At 45.3% G+C, this 27,404-nt stretch overlaps 1 protein-coding gene across 1 annotated transcript; it reads left to right on the top strand.

Annotated features, from left to right (window-relative positions):
* Positions 1-27,404, top strand: LOC122943203 (mitogen-activated protein kinase 12-like). The gene is made up of 12 exons (XM_044300769.1): positions 1-149; positions 3,644-3,773; positions 5,651-5,709; positions 6,405-6,516; positions 18,261-18,290; positions 19,859-19,906; positions 20,662-20,776; positions 20,898-20,969; positions 21,943-22,022; positions 22,605-22,683; positions 24,326-24,499; positions 27,030-27,404. Exons 1-12 carry the CDS (start codon positions 31-33, stop codon positions 27,089-27,091), a joined length of 1,080 nt encoding a protein of 359 aa, XP_044156704.1. The 5' UTR covers positions 1-30; the 3' UTR covers positions 27,092-27,404.

The raw sequence follows: 27,404 nt of genomic DNA, 5'->3' as shown, positions 1-27,404 counted from the left end.
CATACATCCACTCACTTAGCCCAGGACACCATGGACGCTGCACCCAAGAAAGGCTTCTACCACCAGGAGATTAATAAGACCAAATGGGAGGTTCCTGAGCGATACAAGGAGCTGCGGGCAGTTGGCGCTGGGGCGTATGGAACCGTCTGGTGAGTTCTGCGCACAATTTACCTGGTACAGATTATCTTAAGCTTATCTGAAACCTGAGACGTCTCTTCTGGCACTGGAACATGATGAATCCAGAGACAGCGAGGCCTGAAAAAGGCAAATGTGCCACCGAGAGTCCACACTGTGTCGCCATGTGTCACACAACATAGAAATGAATGGAGACAAAGTGACATCATCCATATCACGCGTTTCAGGCTGTGCAAACTGAGTGGGAATAGGAGCTGCCAACCTGTATTATTATTTTATAGGGACAATGTATCCAAAAATGACAGACAGCAAACATATTTGTGGACATCTATCTATCTATTTATCTATCTATTTATCTATGTCATATCTATCTATCAATATCTCTCTTATTTCCAGTCTATCTATTTATCAATTTCTCTCAATCATTTTTTTAAATGGTTATTAATATAACATATATTATATATAATAATCTATCTATCTCATATCTATCTATCTCATATCAATCTCATATCTATCTATCTATCTCATATCTATACATATATACAATAAGATCCCTATACTGTTCTGCATGCACAAGTATCAGTCTTTACTGTAACTCTTTCATTACATTCATGAACCAGATAGCTCAGTATTATCACACACGCTGCAGTATCTGGAAATATGGAGGGAGGGATGAAAAACTATTGTTCCTATGACTATAACCAAGGAGCCCTTTTGGGACGGGGATCTCTAATGGAAATGCCCATATGCCATGCTGTAGTCATGCTGGAACTTGTAGTCCCATTAGTCTGGAGGATGCATGGAGCAGTTTGGGCCCATCCTCGGTGCAATTTACTGTTTATTTGCATATGAAATAAAGTCCTGTTTTTCTAGAAGGAAGCAACAGATCTCTAAGGGCTCGGCCACATGGACAGGTTTCTGCTGCTGATTTGGAAGACAAACTCAGGAATGGATTAAAAAAGGGGAGGAAGCATAAAAGACGGATACGACTTCTCCTATTTTTGGAATTCACTCCTGGTTTTGGCTGTCCGTGTGGCCGCACCCTACGTGAAGGGTATCATTACCTTCAGCTGAGCTGGCCCTCCTAGGGATTGTTATTGCTGTGCCTGGGAGTTTCCCGGGGATTCACTCCCTTTTAGGGCTCATTCACACGACAGGGCAAATTGCAGATCAACAAAACATGGATGCCGTTCCGCAATTTTTTCGGAGCGGAACAGGCGGCCCTTTATAGAACTGCCTATAGAATAGGACATGCTCTATCTTTTTTGCGGGGCCACAGAACGGAGCAACGGATGCGGACAGCACTTCCTTTGCGTCCCCATTGAAATGAAGGGGACCGCACCCATTCCGCGGAACGGATGCGGACCCATTCATACGGTTGTGTGAATAAGCCCTAAATTTCATACAATAGTGGCAGAGGGGCATTTGCCCTCTCTTCAGAAACCAGGGCTCGCAGTTGGCGCCCGCTATAGCTACACCCCTGCATACATATACCCGGATACCAATGTAATACACCGCTATGGCATGATGCCCACATAGCATGTTGTAATGCCCCGTGAGTGACTGTGCCCACACGTCCCCAGTGTATCCGTTAACCCCTCCCCCCACAATAGAAGAGAAGACATTGGCATTCCCTCAGTCCTGTTTCCTAATTACCCGGGGTAAGCAGCCGGCAAATCTGGCATTTAGGGAGATAAATACGTTGGGAATTATTATGAGCTCCGGTAATGAGCTGAACAGTGATGGCTGCTCGCCGCACCGTGACAATAACATTCTGCCGATTGGGTCCCGGTGCGGGTGCAGTCGCTGCTCGCCCTCATATGTAATGTGGAGGAGGGATATCTGTCTACAGCACAGCTCATTAAACAGAGCCAGAAAGGTCCCACAGCACCGTCTGTCCTTAATTAGCCTCCATCACACAAGCATTATACAAAAAAAAAATTGCATTACTTTTTATTCACAGTAAATTCCACATTTCCTAAAAAAAAATTGGCAATAGGGGGCGCTGTTTCCTTGCTGCCTAGTGCTAAATCAGATTGATCTGATTGGTATTAATGACGGCTATGGGTTCTAAAAGTTTCTATACTGGATCTTCTTTCTCGCTCATCACAAAGATTCATCATTTTCCAGAAACAGCGCCACTCTTGTCCACAGGTTGTGGCTGGTATTGCAGCTCAGCCTCCTTCACTTTAATGCGCACAGCCCATCGAAAAGAGTGGCAGTGTTTTAGGAGCGTTGCTATAGGACAGGGATCAGCAACCTCCGGCACTCCAGCTGTTCTGAAACTACAACTCCCAGAATCCTCCTTTCACTTTTTTTTGGCAGTTACAAGAACAGATGAGCATATGTGCATGCTGGGAGTTGTAGTTTCACAGCAGCTGGTTGCTGACCCTTGCTATAGGACAGGGACCAGCAACCTTCGGCACTCAAGCTGCTGTGCAACTACAACTCCCAGCGTGCTCTTTTCACCTGCGTGGGAGTTTAGAGAGCAGCCAAGCAAGCGTGCATGCTGGGAGATGTAGTTTCACCACAGCTGGAGTGCCGAAGGTTGCTGACCATTACTATAGGACAGGGACCAGCAACCTTCAGCACTACAGCTGCTGTGCAACTACAACTCCCAGTGTGCTCTTTCCCCCTGCGTGGGAGTTTAGAGAGCAGCCAAGCAAGCGTGCATGCTGGGAGATGTAGTTCACCACAGCTGGAGTGCCGAAGGTTGCTGACCCTTGCTATAGGAAGTGCAAAGGCTGCCGTCACTGCAGGTTCTTATTCTTAAAGGGGTTGTCAGGAGAAACAGCGCCATTCTTTTCTATAAGCTGTGCCTGGTATTGCAGCTGCCTCATGTCATATTAGACTCAGACCATGGAAAAGAGTGGCAGCGTTTTATGGAATATAGGTATAGGAGGCACAAAGGCTGCAGTCACTGTGGGCTCTCTATTCTTAAAGGGTTTGTAGGGAGAAATAGCGCCTCTCTTGTCCATAGGCTGCATCCGGTATTGCAGTATTCAAGTGAATGCTGTTGAGTTGCACTAGCAAAGACATCCCCTGGACAAGACTGGTAAAATAAAACTGACGCTTTCTACTAATCCTGGAAACCCCTTTAAGTGTTATATAAAGTCCTTAAAGGGATTGTCCACTTTAGACAATCTCCTTTGATTAGTAGGGTCCACTGATAGTAAGCTGATGACAGTATGTTCTGCTGCTGGGATCTCCAGTAAACAGCTGTAAATCTTTAATAGCAAGTGTTCAATTCCCCTACAGCGCCACCACTGGGGAAAAGAAGCATTACACTGTTCCTATTGAAATCAATGGGCTGTCTGTGTAATGAGTGGAGGTGGGGATCCTCCAGTTTGAATTTACTGCTGCGGCATCTGAATTAGAAAATATAAATATCAAATGCATAATAGAAAAAAAGTTTGCAGAGTGATGGGGGTAGAGATCAGGTAATAATCTGCAGAGCAGCAGAGTATCTCATATCCAGGAACTGACTTACTGATTTATTATTTTTCAGCTCGGCCAAGGATACAGTGACCGGAGAACGTGTAGCCATAAAAAAATTACTCCGTCCGTTCCAGTCCCTGATACATGCCAAAAGAGCCTACCGGGAGCTGCGCCTGCTGAAGCACATGAACCATGAGAATGTAAGTGCAAAGCAGAGATCAGCAGGACACTGACCTGGGCACAGGTGACCAGCAACATGTCCTTTCAATGTCAACTGAGCTATATATTATCTATAGGACAGCCTATGGAGGGATCGAAGCAGAAAGAGCGAAGGCAAAACATATTTCTCTGTCTAAGGATCAAAATTCTTAATTTCTATTCCCCTGTATAGACATAGATTTAATTCTGGCTGCAACCACCAGAGGGAGCTAAAGAGTTTACTGCATACAACTCGCTGGAAACTCCTGAGCTCCCACTAGTGGTGACTACAGGCAGCCAGAATTTTATGGGGGGACTTTATCACTTTCCATCAGCAAACTGATGCTCACTTACTCAAAATTTGAAACTTTTTGGGGACTGTGTGCTAGGATCAACATTTTTCAAATAAACTAGTTTAAAACATATCAGAAACCTAGCTCAGATATTGGCTGATGTAGACTCCAGTTCTGGCCCACGGATGGCCCATGATGCACCGTATTAAGAAATGTGCACCTCTTGTGGAGCATCTGACCCCAGAGGGGGATAGAGTAAGACCAGAGTATGAATCACACTGGTCTTGATAATAACATAACTGTGCAGGAATCTGACCCTGTCAGCTAAGAAGGGGTAGGAGGGCTGGCAGAGAAAGCAGGAGGAGCAAGGGTGCACAAAGTGGCTTGGGCCCGCCCTCGGTGCACTTTACTGCTCATTTGCATATGGATTAAAAGTACATTTTCTCCAGCATGAAGCAACAGATTGCTAAGTTAAAGGTATCATTATATCTGGCTGACCTAGCCCTACATAGCATTGTGCCTGGTGCAAGAGTGAGTGTTCCCTTTAAAGGGGTTGTCCCACGAAAAAAAATATTCTACATTTTTGCAAAACCAGCACCTGGATCTGAATACTTTTGTAACTGCATGTAATTAATAACTTAGTACAGCCGCTGACTTATTCACTGAAATCAGTATAGCGCCACCTGCTGTTTGCTCTTTTTTTAAATTCTCTGTCCATCATGCTGAAGTGGACGCACATGCTCAGTTCCATCCTTCAACTGCAACAGAAAGGACACACCTCCTGAGAGAGGACACGCCCCGTCAGCTGCCAGCTTTGAATAAATCTTGCAGAGCAACTGGAGCAAAGAATGGGGAGATCTCTGGATCCATGTGAGGTGCAGGGCCTGTTTTTAGTTTGTCATGTACTATAGGATGTCTGTTTTTTTTTTTTGTTTTTTTTTTACATTGTTCAAGGGATAACCCCTTTAAGGAGTAGACAAACCTTGTGGTCACAAACAGGGCAGGATAAGGAGACTGGTCTTCATCTTGAAGAACCTAATTACTTACTCCTATGATAAGGCAGGAAGCGATAGGCTCTCCTTACGTTCCCATACATTCCTTACATTCAGGACGGGTGATAACGGCCAATTTCATTTCAACAGTTCTCGCTCCTCCATCATAATCCATATCTGAGAGTTCGCACTCGTATCAAGAACGACGTGATTACGGATGCATTCAGTTACCATTAGAGCGCGGCGGAGTGTAGGAGAGCTGTCTAAATGAATATTCATTAAATCATTAAGAAGAACCTATACACTGGGGGTGGAGCATGACACTTCCTTTTGTCATGCTCCACCCCCTCAGGCCCTGCACATATATAGATGTGTCAACTCTATTGGTTCTACAGTCCATTTTGCAAACAGTCAACATAGTGTTAATCTTCACAACAGCTATTCTCTTCTTGGCCTGAAATGGGTGAAAAGTCAAACGCAGATGAGAAAAGCTTCAGGTTGACTGTCCCTTTAAGAACTGGTTGTAGATGGGATAGGACTGGGAGGTTTTATTACTAGATTCTCTGGAGTTATGAATATTTTTTCTGTTTATAGGTGATATCCCTCCTCAATGTCTTCAGTCCTGACGAGTCGATGCAATCGTTTCAGACTTTGTAAGTGCACACGTTAACCATAATCTGCGTTATAATAAACAGTGACCGCTTTATTACACGTCGCAGTCATATTGGGTTTGTTATTACTAAATCCACATTTCTGTATGGAGCCATTTCATAAGCTCTTTTTTTGTTTCTGCTCCAAATTCCCTGCATATCCATGGAATTAAATGATAAAATTCTGTCCGCCTGCAGCCACCACTAGAGGGAGCTGAGGAGCTAACTGCATACTGGTTACACATTGAACTCAATAATAACACAGTGTGCATTAATATCTTCTTCTAGTGGTAGCTGCAGGCTGACAGAATGTAGAGGGGCTGTCCGAGACTCAAAAATTGATGACCCATCGCCAAGCACAGCGCCGAACATTGCATAGTCCCTGTGCTTGGTATTGCAGCCCAGACCCATTGACATGAATGGGACCGAGCCACAGAAAGGCCATGTGGCCTCAAAAGCCAAAGAAGAGGCCGCAGAACCTTCCAATAGCCGATTGGCAGGCGTGCTGGGAGTCGGACCCCCTCCAGTCAGATATCGATGAGGTGGAATCTTATTGGTCGCAACTAAGCTACTTACCAGTCCATTAGGCACCAATTTCCCAGAGGGTCATGAGTATAATCTGGAAAATCCTGAAGAGACTACAGGGAGGTGGCTTCAGATCTTGTATAAATATGGGTTCCTCTTTCGTTTCTCCCTAGTTATCTAGTTATGCCATTCATTCCTCTGGACTTGGCACGGGTCATGAAGATGCAGAAACTAAACCACAGCATGATTGTCTACATTCTCTATCAGATCCTTCGAGGCCTCCAGGTGAGTAGTTACAAGCTGCCCCAGATCTTCCTCTTCCATGATCCTGTCCTTTTCAAATTAGGAGCGGTCTTCTACTAATTTTATTTTTCCATCCTCACCTAGTACTACAGCTAGGGGCACATCGCCAATGAGGCGAGGTGAGGCCATTGCCTCAGGCAGCGCCATCTAAGGACAATGGAAGCTCATCACTCTATATTGAACTGTATATTCGGTATACAGCTGAATGCTTCACCGGAAGAGATGTCTCCCTGCCCGGCCGCAGCATGAGGTTATATTAGGGGAAAGAAGTGATGCCTTAGGGAGCTTGGTCCATATCTAGGAGGCAGCTTGCTGCAGCAGAAACCTTCTGCAATGGAGACCAACCAACACTAAGGCCCCTTTAACACGGGCGAGTATTCCGCGCGGATGCGATGCGTGAGTTGAACGCACTGCACCTGCACTGAATCAGGACCCATTCATTTCTATGGGGCTGTGCACATGAGCGGTGATTTTCACGCTCTGTATTGTGCGCTTTCCACGCAACGCAGGCCCCATAGAAGTGAATGGGGCTGCGTGATAATCGCAAGCGTCCGCAAGCAAGTGCGGATGCGGTGCGATTTTCACGAGACGATCGGGATGGAGACCCAATCATTATTATTTTCCCTTATAACATGGTTATAAGGGAAAATAATAGCATTCTGGATACAGAATGCATAGTACAATAGCGCTGGAGGGGTTAAAAAAAATAAAAAATAATTTAACTCACCTTAATCCACTTGATCGCGCAGCCGGCATCTCCTTCTGTCTTCTTTTTTGCTGTGTGCAGGAAAAGGACCTGTGGTGACGTCACTCCGGCCATCACATGATCCATCACCGTGGTAAAAGATCATGTGATGGACCATGTGATGACCGGAGTGACGTCACCACAGGTCCTTTTCCTGCACACAGCACAGAAGAGATGCCGGGCTGCGCGAGCAAGTAGATTAAGGTGAGTTAAAAAAAAAAAAATTTATTTTTTAACCCCTCCAGGCCTATTTACTATGCATTCTGTATTCAGAATGCTATTATTTTTCCTTTATAACCAGATTATAAGGGAAAATAATACAATCTACAGAACACCGATCCCAAGCCCGAACTTCTGTGAAGAAGTTCCGGTTTGGGTACCAAACATGACCATTTTTCTCACGTGCGTGCAAAACGCATTACAATGTTTTGCACTTGCGCGGAAAAATCGTGCGTGTTCCCGCAACGCACCCGCACATTTTTCCGCAACGCCCGTCTGAAAGAGGCCTAAAGGTGGCCATGCACACTAGGCCTCATACAAACGATTGTATTATTTTTCTGCATTTTTTTGCGGATTGGATGTGGACCCGTTCATTTCAACAGGGCCACAATAAAAATCGGTATGTCCGCATTTCCGTCCTGTAAAAAAAAAAAAAATAGACCATGTCCTATTCTTGTCCATTTTGCTGTCAAGAATAGGCATTTTTACAATGGGGCCAGAGGAAATTGCGGGATGCAGTATTCGTCTTTTTGCGTATCCGTAGTTTGCGGACCGCAAAAATACATACGGTTGTGTGCATGAGGCCTTAGATGAATGTCAGCTGAACTCGCTGACCATCTAATGAATTATGTGTATAAAGGGGGTTCCTGACTCTCCCCCAATGACAGAGGTTTGGGGAAAGAAGGATCAGGCAGTTGGATTTCAACATGCCCCATCCTTTGGTGAAAAGAAGTGTCTGGCATCAGCTTATTTCCCATCCCTATTAAGACCATATGCATCCTTAGCTGAGCCGAGCATGCATGTGTATAGGAGGGTGAGGAGGAACAGCCAAACTCTCTGCTGTCTAGTGCGTACGGTCACCTAAATTTCGCTTCTTACTTGATCATTACAACGACCCCTGTTTAAAGTCCATCCCGCACCCCCTTCACTTAGTAGTCATGCTCATGCACCCCCTTCACTTAGTAGTCATGCTCATGCACCCCCTTCACTTAGTAGTCAGGCTCATGCACCCCCTTCACTTAGTAGTCATGCTCATGCACCCCCTTCACTTAGTAGTCAGGCTCATGCACCCCCTTCACTTAGTAGTCATGTCCATGCACCCCCTTCACTTAGTAGTCATGTTCATGCACCCCCTTCACTTAGTAGTCATGCTCATGCACCCCCTTCACTTAGTAGTCATGCTCATGCACCCCCTTCACTTAGTAGTCATGTCCATGCACCCCCTTCACTTAGTAGTCATGCTCATGCACCCCCTTCACTTAGTAGTCAGGCTCATGCACCCCCTTCACTTAGTAGTCATGCTCATGCACCCCCTTCACTTAGTAGTCATGCTCATGCACCCCTTCACTTAGTAGTCATGCTCATGCACCCCCTTCACTTAGTAGTCATGCTCATGCACCCCTTCACTTAGTAGTCATGCTCATGCACCCTCTTCACTTAGTAGTCATGCTCATGCACCCCCTTCACTTAGTAGTCATGCTCATGCACCCCCTTCACTTAGTAGTCATGCTCATGCACCCCCTTCACTTAGTAGTTATGCTCATGCACCCTCTTCACTTAGTAGTTATGCTCATGCACCCCCTTCACTTAGTAGTCATGCTCATGCACCCCCTTTGGTGTAATTTATATAACTTGAGTCACGTTTCTGTATATCCCATAGAACCCCAAACCGCACTTCAATACCATCAGCAGCCCTTGCATAGGCCAACATGTACAATACTTTAGACTGACCGTCCCTTTAAATGTGACAGATTTCAAGGACCCCCCCCCCTCACATCTCCGAACGGACACCCATTTATGTGGAATTTTTATAGTTTATTTTTCTTTGTCCCATAATTCGATAGCGGACGTGCGTTTGGCGTTTCTCACTATCGGGCACGCCTGGCCGGACGTCTCGCCGAAAGCGCGCTTGCTTTAATTCTACAGCTGTTCTTAAGGGGGCGTTACAGCCGGGGTTTCTTGTGGGAAAAGAACAACCTAGATATTGTCAGGGGAGAATGGAGGACACGGGGACAAGGGGCGTGACGAGGAATGATGTCATGTGACTTCCCAGCAAGAAACGGCCCTTGTCTCCACTGACATCTTATCAGCGGCTCTAGATAAATAAATAGTTAACGCTCGGTCTACGGACGCGTCCTGGCACTCTCCAGAAATGAGTCACAGGAGTCTCGCCGGGAGAAAATAAACTCGGCGCAGACGCATTGACTATATTTACGTGGTAATTCGGAGATAACGCGTCTCAGGTAACCGCTGTACCCAGCCCAAGTATGAAGCAAGGCTCTGAAAATGGAAGACTAAAACCTCTGAAATATAAAGGGTTAAAGTAGTCATCCAGGATTGGTAAAACATGGCGCCACACCTGTCCCTGGGTTGTCTCCGGTACTGCAGCTCCCGTCTATTGAAGCGAATTAGGTCAAGCTGCAATATCATACACATCCTGTGAACGGAGGTGGCGCTGTTTTTCTAATCCTGGACAAAGCCTTTAAAGGGGCGCTCTGTCTGCCTATCGCTGGTCACTGTTCAGTAGCGGTGTCTTTGTTTCTCTTCTCCATACCTTTGTCTTCTACTACAGCGTCGGCCCCTTGGTAGAAAGAAGACGATTTATTGCTTAGGAGATAAGCAGCATCTATTATGTCCGGTTGCCGCTTATCTCCTTTGCCTTCTAAGACAGCATTGGTCCCTTGGCAGAAAGCAGGCTTGGATTTCAACCAGCACGATTTATTCCTTAGGAGAGAAGCGGCATCTATCATGTCTTGATGCCGCTTATCTCCATTGCCTTTGCCTTCTACGACAGCCTCGACACCTTGTCGGTAAAAAGGCTTGGACAGGTTGGATTTTAACCTGCACAATGTATCCCTTGGGAGATAAGCGGCATCTGTTATGCCTGGATGCCCCTTATCGTCTTTGCCTTTGACTTCTACGACAGCATCGACCCCTTGGTGGAAAGAACGCTTGGACAGTTTGGATTTTTAATCTGCACAATTTGTTCCTTAGGAGATAAGCGGCGTCTGTTATGTCCGGATGACACTTATCTCCTTTGCCTTTGTCTTCTACGACAGCGTCGAACCCTCGGCACAAAGAACGCTTGGACAGGTTGGATTTTAACCTGCACGTTTTAGTCCTTAGGAGATAAGCGGCATCTGTTATGTCTGGATGCCGCTTATTACCTTTGTCTATTGAGGCGAACATGAATGAGCGCTCGGCAGCGAGGTAATGAATGTCCAGGTTTACTACATCCCCATCTGTTCAGCTGCTGAAAAGCTTCTTTGCAGTTGTCATTCGATCAGGCGGTGCTCTATGCCAGGCAGCTGGCAGTGCCCGTGTACATCCCTCTGCCCCTGATGCCCCCCCCCCCCCCCATACAGACCACAGTGCACATCAGTAAATCATCACCTGCAGTTCCATCTCATGTTTCATTTATGGCATATCGGTGGGCTAGCCATAAATGTCCGATAGATGCCCGACCTGCTCCTATCTTACAAACAGAGCCCGTCGTAAATGGAGGGCACGCGGCGCATGCGCAGCTTTCTCCTTTCACTGCTGACTTCTGAAATTAGCCAAACGTTGTGGTGAACAGAGTAGGCACCACGCATGCGCAGCGTCCTCTCCATTCACTGCTATGGGACTTAAGGAAAATAGACGAGGGCTGCAGTGAATAGAGTGGGGACTACGCATGCGCAGAGAGGAGGCGCTTGCTTGGCTATTATTGAAAGTCCCATAGCAGTGAATGGAGAACGCGCACATGTGCAGCGACCTCTCTATTCACTGATGTGGGACTTATAAAAATAGACGAGTAAATGGATTGGGGGCCACGCTTGTATGGAGCGGTAGCGCTCGCTCGGCTATCTTCAGAAGTCCCATAGCAGTGAATGGAGAAAACCGTGCATGCGCAGCAGTCTTTGCTATGGGACTTACAAAAATAGAAGAGTGCTGCAGTGAATGGAGTGGGGGCCACAGAAGTGGCGCTCACTCAGCTATTTTCATAAGCCGCATAGCAGTGAATGGAGAAAGCAGCGCATGCGCAGCATCCTCTCCATTCACTGCTGTGGGACTTATAGAAATAGACGAGTGCTGCAGTTAATGGAGGTAGGGCTCACCTACTTTCATAAGTCCCATACCAGTGAATTGAGAAAGCAGCGCATGCGCAGAATCCTCTCCATTCACTGCTGTGGGACTTACAGAAATAGACGAGTGCTGCAGTTAATGGAGGTGGGGCTCACCAATTTTCATAAGTCCCATACCAGTGAATTGAGAAAGCAGCGCATGCGCAGCATTCTTTCTGTTCACCGGGGACGTACGAAAATAGACCAATGCTGCAGTTAATGGAGCGGGGGCCACGCATGTGCAGAAAGGTCGCGCTCACTCAGCTATTTAATAAGTCCCAGAGCAGTGAATGGAGAAAGCAGCGCATGTGCAGCATCCTCTCCAATTCACTGCTGTGGGACTTACAGAAATAGACGAGTGCTGCAGTTAATGTAGTGGGGGCTCACCTATTTTCAGAAGTCCCATAGCAGTGAATGGAGAAAGCCGTGCATGCGAAGCGTCCTCTCAGAGTTGCAGTTAATGGAGTGGGGGCCTCGCATGCACAGAGAGGTGGCGCTTGCTCAGCTGTTTTCAGAAGTCCCATAGCAGTTAATGGAGAAAGCCGTGCATGGCTTCACTGCTATGGAACTTACGAAAATAGACAAGAGCTGAAGAGAATGGAGTGGGGGCCATGCCTGCGCTGAGTAGTGGCGCTTGCTCAGCTATTTTCAGAAGTTCCGTAGCAGTGAATGGAGAAATTTGCGCATTGGGGGGCGTGCTCTCCTTTCACTTTGGGGATTCAGTCTTGAGATAGGAGTGGGCTCCAGAGTTGGGACCTACACCTGTTGGTCATTTCTAGTAAATCTTATCAATATGCCATAAATGTCCAGATGACAATACTGATTTAAATGAGACAATAAAAATAAATGACAGTGAGAATAGGGGGGCTTAGTCTATGGCGCTGCGCTGCTCTCCAGGGCGTGAAGAAGTAATTTTTCTTAAATAATGACCCTGATATTAAAGCAAGTCACATTTTCGGCACGAAGCTCCTCTCATTCTGCAGACACGCTCCTTTTTATGATACACAATCCGATCCACAGAAGACTTATGGTTGTCCTGCATCGATTTGTTCCCGTAGAGCAGATTTATTAACATATCTCAACAGCAAGACGGGTAAAAATCAATCACTATATAATAATAAAAGAAAGTGACTGCCACCGGAGGACCTGAGAGGGATGCTTTTGCCGCACGGGTCACACAGGGAGTCTATTATCCATCACTTGTCCTAAATCTGATTACCAGTGTGTTTTTTTTATTTTTTGCGATCAACAAGATGAGCCCTATTATTATAGGCATACTGCCTGGTAGAGATGATCCTGCTGAATAAAATGATACCCATCTTGTGAAAATCGGTTGTGGCGTTACCGAGCAAAAAGCCTTTCATTCTTTAGGCAAGTGAGAGCTTCAGTGCACTAAGGGGCGGGGTCTAGACTCTCCATGCATCTTCAGCTTTCCAGTACTGGCCACACCCCTTAGGGCAGTGAAGCCCTGATTTGCGAAAAAAATAAAAGTATTTTTTCTCTGGAACACCAGAACCGATTTTCACAAGACAGGTATAGTTTTAATCAGCACATTCCACCTTACCAGGCAGCATGCCTGGCCTAATGGCTGACAGCTGCCCTTTAAGACAATTTTCCCATCATGTGTTGCTTATACTTCGGAGACCGGCACCTATTAGAAGAACCTAGACAGTGGAGAGGTGCTCGCTCCTCACAGTAGAAATTGGTGGCACTTCTATCAATAAGCCATACATTTAGAAGGTAGAAAAACTCCTAAAGCTAAAAATCTGTATTAATTCTACCATATATAACCTCAAAAGGACCAAGAGTTTTGGAAAAGGTTCTTACTCACGTCAGACAAAAATAAGACCTAGACCATTAACCAAAATGAATTATTCTAAAGAGCACACTGTTTGACCTACAAGATGACTATCCCATACTCACCAGTACATCTTTGTAGAGGTTGCTGATGTTGGTCCAACTGCACCACTTTAACGCTGGGTTCACACCTAGGCGTTTCTCAAACGCGCGTTTTATGCGCGTTTTTTTTAATAGTGAACGCGCGTTTGACGCGCGTTTGGGTGATTGACAGCAGTGTTGTCCAAAGAGTCTATGGCCCAAACGCGCGTCAAACGCGCCAAAAAAAGCTCCTGTACTTGTTTGAGCGTCGGGCGTTTTACAGCGCGATCGTACGCGCTGTAAAACGCCCAGGTGTGAACCCTTCCCATAGGGAATCATTGGTTCTTGCCTGTTGTGCGTTTTACAGCGCGTAGGAACGCGCTGTAAAACGCTCAGGTGTGAACACAGCGTAAGTGGGAGGTATGGCGGCATAATGGATTTTCATGCATCCTTCAGCAGATTTGTCCCTATGACACTGGCTGACCTGTTACATGTGCTCTTGGCAGCTGAAGGCATCTGTGTTGGTCCCATGGTCCTATGTGTCTGAGAAAAATGAGGTTTTAATATATGCAAATGAGCCTGTAGGAGCAACGGGGGCGTTATCATTACACCTAGACTCTCTGCTCTCTCTGTAATTGCCACACCCTCTCCACTTTAGTTGACAAGGCCAGGTAGTGAAAATATTAGCAAGCCTGGCCCTTTAACCAGTTAGTGACGCCTTTTCGCAGCAGCCCGTCTAAGCGCTGCATGGGTCACCTGTGCAGCGGAGAGCGGGGGCTCAGCTCTCACATGAGAGCCACAGTCCTGCTCTAACACCCTGGACCGGCAGGAGCGCTGCTTAACCCTTTACCTGCTGCATGTAATGGCGGCCGACGCATTTGAAAGAGGAGCGGACTTCCTCTGTATCCCATTGGCATCCTACAAATGAGATCGCGGGGTGCCAATGTGTGTATAGGCAGGATGTGACCTGATATAGGCCCCAAACCTGTCTTGAGTGTTCTCCAACAGGCTGCGTCTCCCTGTAATAAAAAAAAAATAAAAAAAATAAAACAGAACTGCTAATTTTTGCTTAGTCGCCACATAAAAAACTTAATAACAAGCGATCAAAAAGTGTTATTTACCCCCAAAATGATACCATTGAAAACTACAAGTTGACCTACAAAAATCAAGCTCAAGCTCAAAAAGGGTTTTATTGCACAAAAGTAGTAAAACGTACAAAAAAAAACCAACTATATGTATTTGATATCGCTGTCATCGTACTGACCCAGGGAGTAAAGATATCATGGTATTTATGCTGAAAAATAAATAACGTAAAATCTCAGTGGCAGTATTGCAGTTTTTTCCCCCATCTCCCACACAGAAAGAGTTCATGAGAAAGTTATGTGAACCCCAAGATAGCACCATTAAAAACTACAGCTTGTCCAACAAATAAACCAAAAACCTCATACAGCTACATAGACGGAAAAATAAAAAAGTTATAGCTCTTGGAAGGCGATGATGAAAACATGAAGAAAAACGCCTGGTCAGTAAGGCCCAAAACAGACTGGTCATTAACCCTGGGTTCACACCTGAGCGTTTTACAGCGCGTTCAAACGCGCTGTAAAACGCTTAAGACATGAAAACCAATGCTTCCCTATGGGAAGGGTTCACACCTGGGCGTTTTACAGCGCGTACGAACGCGCTGTAAAACGCCCGACGCTCAAACAAGTACTTGAGCTTCTTTGGGGCGTTTTGACGCGCGTTTGTGGCCATAGGACACTGCAGTCAATGACACAAACGCGCGTCAAACGCGCGTTTACTATTACAAAAAACGCGCATAAAAACGCGCGACTAAAACGCGCGTAAAACGCGCGTTTGAGGAACGCTTAGGTGTGAACCCAGGGTAAGGGGTCAAACAAACTCTGTCTTAGGCTACATGTACACGAACGTTGTTTGTTTCCGTGTCCGTTACGTTTTTTTTTTGCATCAGTATGTCCGTTCCATAGCCCCGCAAAAAAAATTGAATCTGTCCTATTCGTGTCCATTTTATGCATTGTTACAATGGATCCGCAAAAAAAAAAACGTATGGCATACGGATGTCATCTGTTTTTTTTGCGGATCCGCAATTTGCAAAACACATACGGTCGTGTGCATGTAGCCTTAGGGTCGATTCACGCGTCCGTATGTGTTTTTCAGGCCGCACATCACCAGCACTCTCATAGAAAATGCCTTTTCTTGTTCGCAATTGCGGACAAGATCAGGACATGTTCTATTTTTTTGCGGAATGGAAGTGCGGATCTGGACAGCACATTCCGGCCCCATTGAAAATGAATGGGTCCGCACCTGTTCTGCAATATTGCGGAACGGATGCAGACCCATTTTGCGGACGTGTGAGTGGACCCTCATAGTGTATGGGGGGGGGGGGGGGGGCTTTGTTCTGTGTTTACCACTAAAAGAAGCAGATTGATGATGGCTTCCTGCACATATTTCTACTGTAGGAAGCACATTCCTTGCAGAGATTTATTATTCCGAGGGAGTAAACGGTGAAGACATATCAGTCCTGCTCGGACATGTTTACAGATACCTCCCATGTAATAAGTGGGTGTTATCCCATGGGAACGCTGGAATGTACAGTCTGACATGGATAAAAGATAATATATCCTTCATTCACTGTTATGGAGGCACTAATATGTGAGCATTATATAGTCACTGCTATGGGGGCACTATGGCTGGCGCTATTATGTGAGTATTGTGTCTGGGACTGGTATAGGGGCACTGTGGTCGGCATTATTATGTGTGTATTGTGTCTGGTATTGGTATGGGGGTACTCTGTGGCTAGCACTATAGTGTAAACATTATGTAGTAACTGCTATGGGGGCACTATGGCTGGCGCTAATTTGTGAGTATTGTGTCTGGGACTGGTATGGGGGCACTGTGGTCGGCACTATTATGTGTGTATTGTGTCTGGTATTGGTATGGGGGTACTCTGTGGCTAGAACTATAGTGTAAACATTATGTAGTAACTGCTATGGGGGCACTATGGCTGGCGCTATTATGTGAGTATTGTGTCTGGTATTGGTATGGGGGTACTCTGTGGCTAGCACTATAGTGTAAACATTATGTAGTAACTGCTATGGGGGCACTATGGCTGGCGCTATTATGTGAGTATTGTGTCTGGTATTAGTATGGGGGTACTCTGTGGCTGGCACTATTATGTGAACATTATGTAGTCACTTCTATTGGGGCATTGTGTCTGGCACTGCTATGGGGACACTGCAGCCGGCATCATTATGTGAACATTATCTAGTTACTGTTATGGGGGTACTATGGCTAGCACTGTTATAGGAGCATAGAGGATGTGTAAAAGGGGATATTAATTATTACTATTTTGGGTTAATATTAATAATTAATATTCCTATAAAGGCGTGAATCGTCTATTGATGACTCCGCCTATTTATACTATAAATACTAACTACCTGTTGCTAAACCTTAGGCCTCATGCACACGACCGTTTTTTTTTAAGGTCCGCAAAAACAGGGTCCGTAGGTCCGTGACCGTTTTTTCGTCCGTGGGTCTTCCTTGATTTTTGGAGGATCCACGGACATGAAAAATGAAAAAAAAATCTAAGTCAAGTTTGCCATTGAAATGATAGGAAAAAACGGACACAGATCACGGACACGGATCACGGACGCGGATGACAATCTTGTGTGCATCCGTGTTTTTTCACTGACCCATTGACTTGAATGGGTCCGTGAACCGTTGGCCGTGAAAAAAATAGGACAGGTCATATTTTTTTCACAGCCAGGAAAAACGGATCACGGATGCGGCTGCCAAACGGTGCATTTTCCGATTTTTCCACGGACCCATTGAAAGTCAATGGGTCCGCGAAAAAAAACTGAAAACGGCACAATGTTTTGGCCGAATATAAGTATATATATATATATATATATGCATACAACTAACAGGGGCATGTATGCATATCTATATATACACATACTTGGGCCCATATAATATATACGCAACCTGGGGGATACAGGGGACATATATATCTATATATATATGTGTGTATGCCTTAGACATATATACATATATATGTATAAGTTACCACTTCCCTCAACAGGATGTCACTGTTTTGGGGATACTGTGGCTGTCACTTTTACAGGGGCCGATTACTGGCACTATTATGTATGCATTGTGGTTTTCACTCTGTCATCGTTACGGGGACACTGCAACATTAGATATAACATTTCTAAAATATGTAGACATTGGGAGATAGATCAAACTGGTGTAACGTAGAACTGGCTTAGTTGCCCATAGCAACCAATCGGATTCCACCTTTCATTTTTCACAGCTCCTTTGGAAAATGAAAGGTGGAATCTGATTGGTTGCTATGGGCAACTAAGCCAGTTCTACTTTACACCAGTTTTGATAAATCTCCCCCATTGTTTACAAGTAGATGAGTAATATTTTCCTAAGAGTGTGGCAGTGCCCCCACATTGGCAGCCACAGTGCCCTCCAAAATAGTTCAGATCTCTCCCTTTACTTTGGAAGGCTGCCGGACATTCTGGGAGGGTGGGCTAGAAAAAAAATTTAAGGGGCGTTCTACTATTAGAAAATCCTCTGTCAGCTTTTGGGTTGTGTCTGGTAACGCAGCTCAGCCGCATTCATGTGACTACTGCAATACCAGACACAGCCCATGGACAAGGATGGCGCTGTTTCTCACACTAGACAACTCATGTATTGTATGTTGATGGGGCAGAGGATACAGGACCACCATTAACACTGTTCATTTTCCTTCGCAGTACATTCATTCTGCTGGCATCGTTCACAGGGTAAGTGCGCATTTATGTCAATACCTGGCGGATACTTTACACGGCCAGTAACGCCCAAAAATCAAAGGGGATCGACTGCAGTGCCAGAGACTTAACGTATACTCACCAACTCTCCACACATCATCTTTATAAAGTATGATGTCACTTAAAGGCTACGCACACACCTTTGGGAACCATTTTTTTATGATAGCATTTTACTCATTTTGGGCTAAAAATACTTTTTTCAATTGGTCTTTATTAAAAATATTCTGTCACAAAGGGTTAACTGTGTATCTAGCTGTGTGACTGGTGCTTTCAAATTACTAAAAGGTCATAAACACTTATTTAAGCCACATTCTCATCAGTAAGATAAAGATTGAGCTATAATGAGTCAGAGATCAGAGATAAGGAGCCGTCAGCTGAGCTGCCTGAAGGAACAAAATTCAGAGCCTGCTACTAGAGAATCTCAAGATTGTACAGAGAAAGAGGCTCAACATTTTTATTAAACACCAATTGAAAAAAAGATTTTTACCTCAAAAGGAGTACAATGCAATAATACAAATGCCCCCAAAGGTGTCCATAGCCTTTAAAGCTACTGAGCTCCAATGCAAAATTCGTAACCGGGGCTCCACCTTTCATGTTCTGGTGACTTCTCATGTGGCAAGGGGTTAGCTGCTACCAATGCACCCCCTATGGCTACACCACTGAATGTCGCATGCCCACCAGTATTTTTATGTGTATATAATGGAGAATCTGCAAACCGCTCCTCATCAGGTAGATACCAAGAGGGAGATTTATCAAACTGGTGTAAAGTAGAACTGGCTTAGTTGCCCATAGCAGCCAATCAGATTTCACCTTTCATTTTTCATAGCTCCTTTGAAAAATTTAAGGTGGAATCTGATTGGTTGCTATGGGCAACTAAGCCATTTACCAGTTTTGATAAATCTCCAGAATTGTCACGATCTGCAATATTCACCCACAGGCCACTTTTTCATCACCATATCTTACAGATGCCCCAATCTAATACTCTCATCTGAGAGCCATGTTTGCTGACGTGTATGGGATAACTCCCTCCGTTGCCCATAGCAACCAATCACAGCACAGCTTTCACTTTTCAAGAGCACTGTAAGAAATGAAAGCTGCGCTGTGATTGGTTGCTATGGGCAACAACACTTATCTTTTGGACAGTTTCATAAATCTCCATATTGTGTGCGTTTCTGAATTAAAGGGGTTGTCCCATCGACATTTGCCATAAATATGAGGATCCCACCTCTGCTCCGACCCTGACAACAGGGCCGTGGAGAGGTGGGTGTGCAATGACCCCCATACTTGCCAACTACTGGCAGAGAGAGGGTCGCGGCACTCTGAACTTTTCTGGCCATTGCTCCACCCCTTTTAACAGGTTCCTCCCCTACACCTTTTTTTAGGCCCCCCCAATGCACATTTGTGCGCCGGTGCGGTGTCTAATGACGCTGTACCCAGGCGTCACCTACATTTAACATACAGGGAGGGCTGCAGATTCCATGTCTATTCAAAACTGATCTATTTCTCCGCCCTTTACGTTACTGAAAGACTTTGTTCTATTCCAGGATCTGAAGCCAAGCAATCTCGGAGTGAGCGAAAATTACGAGGTCAAGGTAAACCCAAGACTATTCCGATCTGTACTGTGGCTTACACAATATATTATGACATTTACAAGGGACCGGTCTGCTCTGCTCACGTGTCTGCTTAGTGGCTTCCTGAGCATCCTTCCTTAAAAGGCATCTGTCAGCAGTTTTGTCCCTATGACACCGGCTGACCTGTTACATGTGCGCTTGGCAGCTGAAGGCATCTGTGTTGGTCCCATGTTCATATGTGCCCGCATTGCTGAGAAAAATGATGTTTTAATATATGCAAATGAGCCTCGAGGAGCAACGGGGGCGTTACCATTACACCTAGAGGCTCTGCTCTCTCTGCAACTGCCGCCCTCTGTATTTTGATTGACAGGGCCAGGCGTGATGACATTTTCACTGTCTGGTCCTGTCAATCAAAGTGTAGAGGGGGCATCAGTTGCAGAGAGAGCAGAGCCTCTAGGTGTAATGGTAATGCCCCTGTTGCTCTTAGAGGCTAATTTGCATATATTAGACCATCATTTTTCTCAGCAATGCGGGCACATATGAACATGGGAACAATGCAGATTACTTCAGCTGCCAAGTGCACATGTAACAGGTCAGCCAGTGTCATAGGTACAAATTATGCCCTTTGCCGTTCCTCTGTTATTCCTCCTGAAACCATATTACTAAATTGACAAGTGACTGTTACCATTCCCCTTCTTAATATCCTGCTATCCTGGACAGTGTCCCATCCCTGAATGACATTCTCAGAGGTGTTTTCTTCTTTATAATGATTTCAGATTTTAGATTTCGGACTGGCCCGGCAGGTAGAACCTGAGATGACCGGATACGTGGTCACTCGCTGGTACAGGGCACCAGAAATTATCCTCAACTGGATGCATTACAACCAAACAGGTGATTACAGTCATTTTCCAGTAGAACCATGGGAGATCGGGACATCGAGGCAGCGGTGATATGGACGCAGATATGTGCCGGTATTACAGCCGTGGTGCATTTCCTCTCTTTCTCCTTACAGTGGATATTTGGTCTATTGGATGCATCTTGGCAGAAATGATCACTGGACGTGTCCTGTTCCCTGGAGGAGATTGTATCCTTTGTGAATTATATGAAGAATTTTATATAATATGTAATATATTTATCATATTCATTGGTGGAGCTATATCTAGAATGCTGACATGCTATGCCGGGGACTGCTGCAGCAATCAGTGTCATGCACAGTGACATGCAAATGTGCGGCACGTGACTGCTGCAGCCATTCATTGATGTGCACAGTGACTTGCAGGTGTGCGGCGCGTGACTGCAGCAGTCAATCAGTGACATGCAGGTGTGCGGCATGTGACTGCAGCAATGAATCAGTGACATGCACAGTGTCACAGTGACATGCAGGTGTGCAGCATGTGACCGCAGCAGCCTATTACTGTCCTCAGCAGCAGACCGTTGAGGACAGTGTTTGGCTGCAGTAGTCACATGCTGTATACTGGAAACTCTCCACTGCAGTTTGCAAACATGCAGAGTCAGGAGGACCACACCAGCGGAACAGAAAATGGCGCTAATGAAAGAGGTGAGTATAAAATAATTTAGTATTTTAGGCTAGTTTCCTAACTGTGGCACAGCTTTCCAGCACGCTGTTCTGGCAGAGAACAGCCTGCTAGGATTTTCCCGATCTGGCATTGCTGGATAGTGCCGCCTGTCCACCGGTCCCCATTAACTATAATGGGGTCCGGCGGACATCTGGCCGCTACCCAGCAAATATTTTGAAATTCAGACGGACAAAAAATGCTGCACGCAACGTTTTCTGTCTGGCCGATCCCAGGCCTTCTTTGCTGGAACAGCCTGCCGGAGAGCTGTGCCGCAGATGTGACACTAGCCGTAACCAATTGGTGGGCTTTTCCGAGATTTTTCCTCATCTCCGACAACCCCTTTAATAGCTAATATACCACAGAAATTACTTTAGTTGAAAATTGGTTGGTGAAATTCTTTATGTGCAAGCGCCATGTTGCATTAGGTCACACTGCTGCGCACAGCACTAGGACTGCAGAAAACCTTAATTTTTACAACAGATTTTGATGAGCTGAACAAAATCATCGAAGTAATAGGAAGTCCCAAACTTGCTCTGATCAACAAGATGGAAAGTAAACACGTAAGTGCACGGGCTTAATATTACCGCCATACTCTCTCCAAATAACACCACTACATAATGCCCATAAAATCACTGCCCTACATTTACCACACAATACTGCCCTTCAAATAAAACTGAAATTTGGAGTCCAAATAATACCACCATACAATGCCTAAATGGTAAAGGGTTTAATGGTAAAGTCCTTGGTGGTCTAGGGCAGTGAAGAGGTTTATGTTAAAGCTCCTGGTGGCCCAGGGCAGTGAAAGTTCACATGTTCTAGATTGCTCCTGTGGGTCCTTTTAGGCCGCCCCTAGGCTATAGGGCAGGCATGTTCAACCTGCAGCCCTCCAGCTGTTGCAAAACTACAACTCCTACCATGCCCGAGCAGCCTACAGGTATCAGCCTATAGCAGGGCATTGTGGGAGTTGTATTTTTACAACAGCTGGAGGGCCGCAGGTTGAGCATGCCTGCTATAGGGGTTCAGGTCAACTGCCCAGTTTGCCACCCCCTATAATGAGTCCACCCACATAGGATATAGGATGAACCAATATCTATTGAATGTATCAATAGCGACAAAATGTACTAAATTGATTCCATCCACAGGCTCAAGACTACCTAAAAATGCTCCCAGAGAAACAGAAAAAGAATTTTAAAGAGCTCTTCCCAACAATGAGCGCGTTAGGTGCGTTAAACTCTGTCTCATATCTATTTGCTTTGCTGTTGAATGCAAACTATTGCTCTCTGTTGTCAGCCATTTCAGGCTGGGTGCTTAAAGGGCTATGTACACCTTTGGGGGCAATTTTTAAAATTATTGCATTGTACTCATTTTGAGCAAAAATTTTTTTTTTGAATTTATTAACAAATATGGCGTCTTTTTTTTCTGTACTGAGCTGACATACTCAACCCGCTGCCCTCCAGCTGTCGCAAAACTACAACTCCCAGCATGCCCAAACAGACTACAGCAGGGCATTGTGGGAGTTGTAGTTTTACAACAGCTGGAGGGCCGCAGGTTGAGCATGCCTCCTCTAGTACATGGGTAAGCAACCTCCGGAACTCCAGCTGTTGTGAAACTACAACTCCCAGCATGCATTATTTCTCTGCTCTTCTCAGAACTCACATAGAAATGAATGGAGCATGCTGGGTATTGTAGTTTCACAACAGCTGGAGTGCCAAAGGTTGCTGACCCGCTGCTCTAGTAGCACCATTTGGATTTTCTATCTTTTCCGTCAGACAAGGAGCTGACGGACTCCTTTTCTTTCTCTGCTCTAGGACATTATAAACACTCATTATAGCTCATTATATCTTACTGATAAGAATGTGGCTTAAATAAGCACAAAGTTAAAGTACCAGTCACACAGCTAGAAAAACTGTTAACCCTTTGTGACAGAACAGCTCAATATTTTAATAAAGAATTGAAAAAGTATTAGGCTACATGCACGTGACAGTTGTTTTTTGCGGTCCGCAAATAGCGGATCCGTGTTCCCTGTTTTTTTTAACATCCACATCAGTTCTGTTTGTCTGCAAATTTTGTAGATTGTGTTTCCGTGTGTCTTCAGTTTTTTTTGCGGTCCGCAAAAAAAAAAACTGACCGCTGTAATTCTTGAAATTTAAATATCCCCTCCCAGGATACAGGTGTATATAGGTTTCCCAGCAATCATCCGCCAAAAAAAAAAAAAGGATGCGGATGACATACGGATGGCTTCCGTTGGTCATCCTCATTTTTTGCGGACCCATTAACTTCAATGGGTCCGCAAAACGTTTATTGCGGACAAGAAGAGGACATGCAATACTTTTTTTGCGGCGGGACAGCGGCTGCAGAAAAGAAATAGTTGACTACACCGCAATTTTAACGGCTCTATAGAAATGCATGGGTAACCATCCGATCAGTCCAAAAAAACGGAACGGACGCAGAGAAAAAAAACTGTCGTGTGCATGTAGCCTTATCCAAAAATTAGTCAAATGCAATCACAAAAAAATTGCCTCCGAAGGTGTACATAGCCTTTAAAGGGTTATAGTAGGGTAATAGGGTAATAGCTGCCGACTGTGAGCATCCCTTTAAATAAGAAGGATTAGGAATTTTTCATGTAAATAGTATAGATTTAAAGGAACACTCCAGGAAAAAAATTATACTTTGTGTTATGCCTTGTGTAGGTCCAGAGGGGGGCGGAGCTTGACTGACTAAAGCGCTTTAGTTCCTTGTGTCATGCCCCACCCCCTCAGGTCATGCTGGAGGCATAATATAGTGTATCAGTTTTTCCTGATGTGTTCCTTGAAGTGAGTCGTAATGACTTCTAGATTGACTTGCGTCCTCCATGTCTCCCCAGAGATTGATCTTCTAGACAAGATGTTGGACTTGGACCCGGAGAGGAGATTATCTGCAGCAGAATGCCTGGCACATCCTTACCTAGAGGAATACCAGGACTCCGATCCCGACCCGCCCGCCGAAAAATATGATGACTCTTTTGAAAGTCTGGACCTTGCCATTCCTGAATGGAAAAGTAAATATTCATATAAGAGCGCATTAACATTTGGGTTTCAGATTTTCAGGACATGCAACTCTCTAATATATGTGTTTCAATTCGTTAGCATTTACAAAACTTCTGCTTGCTGTCAGTGAAGCATTCTTATTTACAGTCACATGCTAAAAAACCTGCCTGTCCTGGTCAAGTATAAATGGGGCAGATGCACAATTGTCTTTGGATATGATCAAGAATGTTATTTTTATTTTTATATTTTTTTTATAGAGCTCCAAATCCCCAGTTTTAGAGTTAACGGGGTTGTCCAAGATAGGTTATCAATATCTGATTGGTGGGGGGGTCCGACTCTCAGCACCCCTTCCAATCAGGAACGGACTCTTCCTCAGTCTCTGATGTCACCGTCTATCATTTACATGGCTTTTCTGGTGCTCAGTCCCACTCACGTGTATGCGCCTGGGCTGCAATACCGAGCATGGCCACTATACAATGTATGGCGCTGTGTTTGGTATACTATCAAGGGGCCACAGCACTCATCTAAGTGGTGCGGCCCCTTAAGAAAACTGATTGGGGATGACAGGAGTCAAACCTAACATAAGGATAGGTCATCAATATCTAAGTCCTAGCAATCCTTTTTAAAGGGGTTAAATAAAAAAAAATGAAAATACTTAAATATTATTTTATAATAAATATATTCACAAATATTTCATTTTCTTTCATTACTTACAATGGTTTGTTTTGTCTAGGGAGCAATCATTAGGAGAAATAAAATGGCCGCCGTCCTATCAGTACACACAAAACCCGTCCTAATCACACAGGAGGACAAGTTACTTCACCACAATGATCCATAGAGCTGCCTCATCCTCCTCTCTGCTCGTCAGGAATCATGATCCTGAATACAGGGAATGGAGATGATGAGGAGACATGAGAGGAGGGTGAGGTGAGGCTAATGAGCAGCAGCACTTGTCTGCAGTCTCCATTACCACAGTCCGTCCTCTCTGTACTTCATGTCTCCTCATGAACCAAATTCCCCAGAGATTCAGCTAAAGTTCTTATTGTCTGTATTCCGGATCATAACCTCTGACAAGCAGAGCAGAGAGGAGGAGGCAGCTCTTTATCTCAGTGTTGTGAAGTAACTTGTCCTCGTGTGTGATCAGGAGTCAGGACAGGTTTTCTGTGAACTAATGGGACAGCAGACATTTTGTTTCCCCTGATGATTGCTTCCCAGACTAAACGAACCATTATAAATAATGAAAGGTATTTCAGAACATATTTATAATAAAGTAATATTTAAGTATTTTCATTTTCTTAATTTCCGGAGAACCCCTTTAGGAGCTCCGCCTAGTGGTGGCGGCAGGCAGACAGCAATTTAGGCAATTCTGAATTAATGGGATGGGAGTGAGGGGAGCGGATGTCCTTATACAAATCCCCCATGAATTACTTACAGTAGTGGGCAGCAACAAAGAACATCTCTCTTTCTGGAGGACCTGGCCTGCCCATGCATTATGAGGACAGCCACGTAATACTTCCTGTGATGGCACTGTTGGGAAATTGAACACTTGTAGCCAGATCTCTGTGCAGATCACAGCTGATCACTGAGACTTATTCGCAACCTAATTTCAGTGAACTTTTACCTGAAAGTCAACTATAAAAAGCTTTATCTTTATAAGGTTTAAGGGGATGTCCACCTGAGGAGGACTTTCGGTCAGACCCCCAATATCGCCAGACCTGTGGAGGGAAGCATACTTACCTGCTCCCTGCTACTGGGTTCCGGCTCCTTCCATCCCCTGCTGCCGTGCTTTCGTCCCACTCGTCAACATCCCGTTTGACAGGGTTCACGTGTGACTGTCTGCGGCATTGACTTGCTCCCCCACCCCATGCATCACACAATCACCGCTCCAGCCAAAGACTGGCACTTGTGCCCCCCCCCCCCCCCCCATCCCAGTCACAACGGATGTTGACGAGCGGGACCAGAATATGGCAGTATTGGACCGAAGAGGCTGGAACCCAGCAGCAGGGAGTAGATTTGGTTATGTGGGAAGGAGGGGTCTGGTCAAAAGACCCCAAAGGTGGACCATCTGGATTTCTCGCTGACACACTGTAGCAAACACTGAGGACAGGAGAGAGATTTGTGCTGTGGATGTATTACACTTAGGCCTCATGCACACGACCGTTCAGTTTTTTTGTGGTCCGCAAACAGCAGATCTGCAATAAATGGAAGCCGCCATGTGCCTTCCGCAATTTGCGGAACGGGCGGCCCATTGTAGAAATGCCTATTCTTGTCCGCAAAATGGAACAAGAATAGGACATGTTCTATTTATTTTTGCGGGGCCACGGAACAGAGCAACGGATGCGGACAGCACACAGAGTGCTGTTCGCATCTTTTGCGGCCCCATTGAAGTGAATGGGCTCGGATGCGGACCCGAACAATGGTCGTGTGCATGAGGCCTTACTGGACACAACAGAAGTAAAGAAGTTTTCCGTATGGATGATTCCATTCAGTGACATTCAAGGACATCTGAAAATGATTTTTTTTTCTTTTACGTTTCCACAGGTTTAAGTCACATGGAAATCATGACATTTGAGCCCAAAAAGCCAAGCGAGCAGGCGACATGACCCTGCTCCTCCACCTCCTGGGGCCTTAAGGAGATTCCCGAGCTCCGGGGTTTAAAGGAAGGGGCGCTCCATTCATCAGCCAAAGAAGCGTCAGAGGCCCAGTTCCCGTCATTCCCAGGGCCGGTTATAGAAAGACTTGTTCTAGAGACGTCTCTGTAGATCGTGTGGATCCCATTTAACCTTAGAAATGTGTATAAATGTTCAGTGACTAATAGGATTCTGGATACAGCGCCCCCACAGGCTGTGTCAGCGATTGCAGCTCAAACCCTTTCAATGTATTTTTATACTAATATCAGATACTAATAAATATTCT

This window comes from Bufo gargarizans, chromosome 7 (genome assembly GCF_014858855.1).
Source record: "Bufo gargarizans isolate SCDJY-AF-19 chromosome 7, ASM1485885v1, whole genome shotgun sequence".
NCBI lineage: Eukaryota > Metazoa > Chordata > Amphibia > Anura > Bufonidae > Bufo > Bufo gargarizans.
Note: the sequence above shows the minus strand (reverse complement) of the source record. Positions and strands in the feature narration are given on the sequence as shown.